The sequence below is a fragment of the Salvia hispanica genome, chromosome 6 (assembly GCF_029641045.1).
Source record: "Salvia hispanica isolate PSC_SH4W2 chromosome 6, Shi_PSC_v1, whole genome shotgun sequence".
In the NCBI taxonomy this organism is placed as follows: domain Eukaryota; kingdom Viridiplantae; phylum Streptophyta; class Magnoliopsida; order Lamiales; family Lamiaceae; genus Salvia; species Salvia hispanica.
Genome location: NC_142697.1, coordinates 45562736 through 45571345, shown reverse-complemented (window position 1 = coordinate 45571345; position 8610 = coordinate 45562736). Strand labels below are relative to the sequence as shown.

At 34.4% G+C, this 8610-nt stretch overlaps 1 protein-coding gene across 1 annotated transcript; it reads right to left on the bottom strand.

Moving 5' to 3' along the window:
• Window positions 1-4913: 4913 nt before the first annotated feature.
• LOC148923922 (uncharacterized) lies at window positions 4914-7239 on the bottom strand. Its single transcript, XM_089061373.1, has one exon. The coding sequence runs from the start codon at window positions 7150-7152 to the stop codon at window positions 5266-5268; it is 1887 nt and encodes a 628-aa protein (XP_088917499.1). The 5' UTR covers window positions 7153-7239; the 3' UTR covers window positions 4914-5265.
• Between the last annotated feature and the right edge of the window lie 1371 nt (window positions 7240-8610).

The window sequence follows — 8610 nt, the reverse complement described above, 5'->3', positions numbered from 1 at the left end:
TGCGAGACTGCTCGAATAATACTGAATCGGGTTAAAAGTGGATTGTAGAGTTTTACGTATACAAGCAAGATTCTATTCGTGCGAAACTTGCTCGAAACATGCTTTTCAGTATACCAAACCTAACACATACCGTACTGCATCCCCTCCTGCATCCCGCCCTGCCACATCATCCTCATCATCTGCTGCAGCATCATCTGCTGCTGCACCTGGGGCATACCCCCCACCCGGGCGCTGACTGCCCGCCGCTCCCCTGCCCGCCGCCCGGCATCCCCCACGGCATACCCCCCTGGTTCCCCCCCATCCCCCCCCCCCCCGGGCACACCAGCCATCATCCCCATCATCTGATTCCAAGGGATGTTAAACCCTGGCCCATCTGCCCTCATCCAGATCCCACAGGTACCGTGGGAGTCTGAGATCCTCTCGTCGCTGGACTGGACTCGTTGTTGTGATCCATCGCTCGATGATGCTCTTGTACAGAAAGTTAGAGAGAAAGAGAAAACTCGTTAAAACAAGTGGTGCAAATGAAAATGAAACGAAAATCGCGTTTATATATGATTTAAAAAAAAAAACAAAAATCGCCGCTGGCCGATCGGGCCGCCACAATGGCGGCTAGCCGATCGGCCAGCGCTTCGGCCAACGACGAGCGATCGGCCAGCCCACGCCGATCCGCTCGCCGATTTCGCTCTCGCCGATTGCAATGGTTCGGCTAGCCGATCGGCTAGCGCGACAAATCGGCTAGCCGGTCGCTAGTTGACCATTGCGGATGCTCTAAAGTAGGAGTAGATCATCAAGGAAAAGAGTTGGATTTGTTTTTTTCTTTTATTATAATGGGATGTGGGGCAATCTTATTATAGTAATATGGAGTCATTTATACCCTTACAACACCTACATTTGACATTATTCACCTATCAATTATTATTCTCTTTGCAAATACTATCCCTCCAGGCATGAGTAAATGTCTTATATTTGACTGGCACTGATTTAAAAAAATTATTTAATTCTACATAGTAAAATGGATAGAAAAATGAGTGGAATGCGATTTTATATATTGATTTTATAATTAAATGTGAATGGAATGAGTTAGTGAAATGTAGAGTCCACTTACCAAAATTAGTACGGAGTATAAAATAATTTAATACTACTAATAAATATTCAATTGATTTAATTACTTTAAATAACTAATTTAATTAGGTGTTTTGTACTTGATTTATACTATTATAAATGCAATTAGATGTCTATATAAGGAAAAAAGACGGAAGAAAAAACTAAAGCAGAAAAAAAAATTTAAGAAAGGATTTTTTTTTTCATGTTTGGTACTCCCTATTTAATTGAAATTTCTAAAAAATCCTCCATAACAAAAAATCACATGTTTGGTACCTAGGATTTTTTTGTCACTAGATACCAAAAACGATACTTATAAAATAAAGATCAGGTACCATTTATGTGTAAAAGTGAAAGATCAAGTACGATTGATGTATTTCACTCAATTCATTAAATAGTGAGCAAGTAATTTTCTAGTAAGTGAAACCTCAAGGTCAACAATGACCTTATAAGAGTTGAATGGTTAGAGTGATTATTTTTTTATTCTTTGTGTCTATTTTTATTTATAAAATATCAAAATGATTTTTTTTTAATTATGTCCTAGATGCCAATTTTTGTACATGTTTAAACTTCAAACAAAATAATAACCCAAATTATATTCATATCGACTAGTTTATAACAAATAAAATCATACCCCTCCTATCCCCTTCCCTCAAAAAAATCAAATGATTTTTTAAAAAAATTATTTAAAAATTGGCCGGCATTGAGTGGGACACTGAATTAATATATTATGCAGTAATAATTTAGGTCAAGTGATATAATTCAGACCCACCATCACTCTCATTTTGATTTAGTAAATGTAGGTTCTTTTTTCATTTTGTACATGTAGTTTGATCTAATAATTTAAAAATGATTGTATATGATGTTAATTCTACAAATTATATAAAAACTAAAGTTCCATTAATCTATTTTCACAACAATTTTAAATCATGGCTATATATTTTTATTTTATAAAACGATATGAATACAAAAAATTAAGATACTAGAATCTAAATAAATGAATCAAATGAGAAATTAATACTTATATAGATCATATAACATGTGGGGTCATTGGACACTCTCACTATCCAATGAATCAAATGAGAAATTAATACTTATATAGATCATATAACATGTGGGGTCATTGGACACTCTCACTATCCCACGAGAAATTAATGTCATCACTAATTAAATAAAATAAAATAAAATAAAGTTGATCCTTTTTTCCATACCCATCCTAGACGTGGATCGGTACAGCATACTGTACCAAGAGTGTTTGTTATACCACATACCGTACCGAAAGTAGCGGTATGACAAAATTCTACACCGATACCTTAACGTATTTTCGGTATATCGGCCTTTGGTATACCGAAAATTCGGTATGATAATTTTCAATACCATTATCATACCGCTAATGCGGTATACCGTAATACCGTTATACATGTTATAAAAAAATCTATTATAATTTTAAATCCAAAATATATAAAATAACATTCCAAATGTTCAACTATTTGAAAAAAGTCCAAAATAATAAAACTTCAATTCAAATCCAAATCCAAAACAACTAAACATATATCCAAAATATTTAAAATAACATTTAAACTTAAACTTGATGAAACCATCATAATCCAACTACTGATATTTAATATTAAATATAAAATGGGACACGATTTAGGTTGATTTAGGTTACTGTTCAAATATGTACCAAATGAAACTAAAGTAAAATAATGGCAATATGTGTCAAATGAATCTGCGTGAGATGTGGAGCGGAGGTATTAACTCTGAAAGTAATGTTTGAGGTATTTTATATAGTATTGAATTAGATTATGTATATTAAATATTTTAAGTTTATACATATAACGTATAGACCGAAGATTCGGTAAATCGCGGTATACCGCATGTATGGTATATACCGAAGATTCGGTATACCACGGTATACCGCGGTATGAGATATTTGATACCGTTACCGTACCGAAAGTTTTCAGTACCTTGATACCGTACCGAAAACTACGTATACTGAAAAATCGGTATTTTCGGTATTTTTTTCGATATAGTAAGTTCGGTATTTCGGTATGTCGGTATTTTTTCCCACCCCTAAGTCCCATACTCCAATATTTGTTAAAATAATTTTATATACTACAAACACAGGTAACAGAAACAAAAGTTTGGTTGATGAATTGAACCAAATCTTTATACATATTTTAATACTAATATATTTAAAAGCCATATCAGATTTTTTTAAATTTATCCCTTTCAGTTAGTATAATAACTAATTAAAAATAAAATGGCATTTTGAATATGAATGGCCATAACTAATATAGTATTTGTAAATTTTATGATTAGAATTACACTCTACTTGAGCAGATTGGTTATTTTAAATTTTGCATCTAAATTGAATGAATTTTCAGTCTTCATTATGTCTGCAGTCTGCTTCAAAACCATCAGTTCTTTATCACAAACTATTCTTAAACATGCCAATATGACTAAATCATTGGCATTTAAGTAGTCATAATCACTAAATTATGTTTGATTACTTTATTGAATTCCACCTCAGAAAAATGGAGACTGTTTTATTAAATTAGGTTGAAAATTTGCAGCATCCTTTGACAAATGGTCTGCAACTGATTTTAATGGAATGTTGAATTTTTATGCTTAAATCCAAAAGGATTTAGGCCATTTTCTCCATTTATCAAACACCAAAGACTTCCAAGCCTCAGCCAACACATTAACAATATATTTATTTAAGTTTTACTGTATTTGTTTTTTCCTCCAAGAATCATTTTTTTTCCTTTTAATCTTCTTGGTTTCTGCAGCTTCTCTTTGATCCCCACCATCAGCCTTTAATCCCTTTTGCAAAAGTGATTTATGAAAGACTGCAATGTTCTTCCCCCTTTTCTTGATCAGTTTATTTTTTTAGTGACCAATTTCAAGAAAAGTATTAACACCAAGCTCTGTAATAACTTTCTAGCTCTTGCAGAGTTAAAAACATCCAAAAATTAAGGAAAACACACATATAATATGATATTTCCATATGTTTTGTCTGCATCAGTAGTACTATATGTGGGACTGAGGCCAATGCAAATATATTCTGCTTTTTATTATAAAGATTGATTTTTTTTTGAAATGGGAGGTGAATGATTGATGATTCTTGACTTGGGAAGTCTTTATTTTTTTCTTCTTATTGGGAAATATGGAGCTGCTGCAGTTGAGCTTTGTGATTCTCTGCACTTTCTTGTTTCAAGAATCTACAGGTAAATGGGCTCTATCTTTTTAGCTGTATCAGAATTTAGAACCATGAAAATTTTCACTTTTTTGGTGAAAACTATGCTACTGATGTTACAGAAGCTTATTCTTTTTTGATCAGATGCATCCTTTTAGTAGTTAGTTATGGTGTGCTTTGTAAGTTCAGCAAGAATCTTCATTTTTTACTTTAACTTGTTACACTGTTTGATCAGTAAGTTACATTAGTTTAAGTAGACTTATCATTTAGGAAGAATGTTGCATGATTTGTCACTACAGATAACAATGTTGACAGATTTTTGAATTTAATCCTATAATTTTATTGGGCTTTAAGCTTATTTGGCTGTTTATAAGCTTTCTTCTAACACATTTTAGCAGGTCTTGATATCTCATCACCTAAATGGGATCTTGATCTTAGTGTCTATGGAGGCAGAAACCGATTTCAGAATGCAGACGTGCCTTCTACGCTGCGTCCTAGTTCAGAACCCTATATAAGTTTAATGGGTTATTCCTCTTACAACGAGTTGGTTTTAGAATGGAAACCTATGGATTTCTATCATGGTATCGGAGAGTATCGTCAACTGTGAACCAAATTTAACTAAACCAAATTTAAGTGAACCAGCAGTATACATACTAAAACTGAAAAAAGATGACTGAAACAGACTGACCACCAACCAACATACATCTGAACTTTAAACTAAGGCCAATTTCCTAGATGGTTGGTCCAACCAATCTGGAAAAACAAGTACAATCCCTTCAAGGTTTAACTTGGAGGTTCAAGAATAACCAAAACAATATCCACATCAAAGAGAACAAAAATCCCTATATAAGGCTAATGAGTCCTTCGTCATATCACCAATTGGTTTTAGAATGGACCACTATGGATTTCAATCAATTTATGCATATCTCTCTCTAGCTTCTTGTCTATGTCTATACTAGATTAGCCTACACCTTCTTTGGCAAAAGTTTCATAACCATATCAAATAGAACACTTTCATTACCTTCCCTTCGCAGAGGTTCACTCAACATCGAAATAGTGGTGGCGCAAACTGTACATCCCCCTCTTGCAATCATCTCTTTCAATACAAGAATTGCATCGTCCATCTTGTTCCATTTGAGAAGACCTTGAACAAAAACATTGTAAGTCTCACTGTTGGGCAAACAACCTTCGTTCACCATTTGCATCATCACATCCTTAGCCTCTTCTATCCGTCCTTCTTCGCAGAGTGCAGCCATAAGGATTTTATATGTGACAACATCAGGTAAGCAACCATTGTTAACCATTTGCATCATCAAATCCATAGCCTCATCTATCCGACCTTCTTTACAAATTGCACCAACAAGAATTGTACATGTTACGACATTAGGCTGCAAATTTTTGGAAGGAAGCTCGACAAACACATCCTTTGCCCGTCTGAGTTTACCATCTTTGCACAATCCATCAATGAGGATATTATAAGTTACTATGTCTGGAATGACGCCTTTGCTTTCCATGGTATGCAACATGGAAAATGCTTCATCAATACGATGAGCCCTGCACAAGCCACCTAACAAGATATTGTAAGTCAATATATTAGGATGCACTTGTAGAGCTTCCATCCCCTTCAGCAACTTGAAGCCCTCTTCACACCGGCCTTCATAAATTAAGGCCTCTAGCATTATGTTATAAGAAATCACATTGCACTCTAACCCTTTCCTACGAATCAAGGTAAATAAGCGATAAACTACATCAAATTGTCCCACTTTACAGTACCCGTTCATCAAACTATTATAGCTTGTAACATTATGCTTGATGCCAGATTTCACTGCTAGTTGGAAAATGTTTCTAGCTTTTGCCATTTGTCCTAGCAAACAATATCCATTCATCAATGCAGTGTATGCGAAAATGTCAGGTTGGACATCAATTTGCTTCATACTAGTTACCAACATATGCTCGGCCTCTTCCATCCTTCCCTCTCGGCACAGAGCATCTATAAAAATAGTACAAGTGACCACATTGGGGAAGACCTTATTCGATATCATCCTCCTCAAGATGGCTTCTGCCTCATTCCCTCTTCCATGATTGCATAACCCCTCAATTACAGTACTATATGTCACAACATCCGGTGAAATCCCCTTATCACCCAAGGAGGAGAAAAGTCGAAGAGCTGCATCTACCTTACTATCTTTGCACAGAGCATCAATAACTATGTTGTAAGCATAAACATTAAGTTTGCACCTATCTTTTTCCAATCGATGAAGCAATTCAAGCGCATCAAGAGTACCTCCGGCTTTGCATAACCCGTTAATCATAGTACTATATGTTTGTTCATTGGGATTGCAGAGCTGCTCCGCAGACAACTTCCAACATAGCTTTGCTGCCTCTGGGATCCTTCCCACCAATAAAAGCCCTTTGATGAGAGTGGTAAAGGTTACCACATTAGGCTCGTATCCACGTTTGAAGAAAATGCCTAAAATTGAAAACCCAAGATCAGGACTTTTCAATCGGCAGAAGCAATCGATCGCAATACTCAAGGTGTAGTGATCTACAGGAGCACCCCTTAGACGCATTTCATCGAACAGATGAAGGGCGAGAGAGAATTCACGCATCTTGACCACAGCACTCAATAACTTGGTGAAATCAATAACAGAAGGGGGAGGCTGCATTCTCATCATATTCCGGAATCGATCAACGGCATCATCAGGATCACTTATACAGCTGAAATCAAATTGGGGATAAGCCGAAAAGCATCGAATTTGTTGGCTGGCGTTGATGAATGAGTGAAATTGGAGGGGTTTCAACCAACAATTTGACAAAAATCTTCCAAAGATCATTGCTTTCTGGAAATTCATGGTTTAATTTTTTGGGAGGATTTCTCCTTCTGCATAAAATCTGGGAATTTGGGGGTGGTTTTGTATTTTTTTATTTTTCTCCAAGTACAAATTTTTTAATTTGGGGGTGCTTACTAAATGTAGTTGATATTTTACTAAATCTACTCAATGTGTGACAAATGTCCAAAATAAGAATTTATAATCTTGAGAATAAAGTGATGTCGTTAGATTTGTTTTTTCGCTTTTATTAAAATGGTTTGTGGGGGAATATCTTCACCTATCAATTATTGTTTCCATTAAAATCTTACACATCTTTAGTAATATAAAATATATGTTGAATCGATCAAATCTATATTTAAAAACAAAGTCTTCACCGACACTCCAAACCCCATGTAACCATATTTTATTCTACGTTTCTTATTTTTATATAAAATGAAAAATTAATTACTCCCTACAAAATGTTTATCATTATTTTTTAAGTACTACTAATTATTTTTACCATTATTAGAATCTAAATAAATGAATCAAATGAGAAATTAATACTTACATATAGGTGTGTCAAAATGGATATCGGATATTGGATACCCGATATCCAAATCCGAAATATCGGGTAATTGGATATCCGATATCCGATTTTTCAGGTTTCGGGATCGGGTTCGGGTATAAGATTTTTGGATTATCGGGTTACCCGATATCCGATCGGGTATACCCAAATTACCTGAATTACCCGATTTTTTTAATTTTTAATTTTTAATTAATTTAATAAATTAAATATTCATTTTTTTATTTTAAAAAATCAAATAATTAAATATAATCTCAAAATCCTTCGCTTTTAAGTCAAATTTAGGATTAATATTTGAATTGTGATGTTTATTATGGATGAATAATGGATGTTATAACTTATGAATTTTTAATTTTCTTAAAATCGGGATTGGATACCCGATTTATCGGGACTGGATACCCGAGTCGGGTATTTGGGTACCCGAAATTATTTTCGGATCGGATATCGGATATTAGATTTTGGGAAATTCGGGATCGGGTATCCGCGGATACCCGGTTTGACAGGCCTACTTACATAGATTATATAACCGGTGGGGTCATTGGACGCTCTCACAATCCCACAAGAAATTAATGTCACTAATTAAATAAAAATAAAAGAAAGTTGATCCTTTCAAACACAGGTAACAGAAACATGTGCATGTATGGCCCTTTCAAAAGTTTGGTTGATGAATTGAACCAATATTTTAATATATTTGAAAGTCATTTCAGATATTTTTAAAAATTATCCTTTTCTTTTACTAATCACTAAGATAAAAACACAAAATGACATTTTGAGTATGAATGACCATAATTTGAATTACATTCTACTTGAGCAAATTAATTAATTCAAATTTTGCCACTAAATTGAATGAACTTTCAGTCTTCACTATGTCTGCTTCACAACCATATCAAACTAAATCATTAGCATTTAAGTAGTCA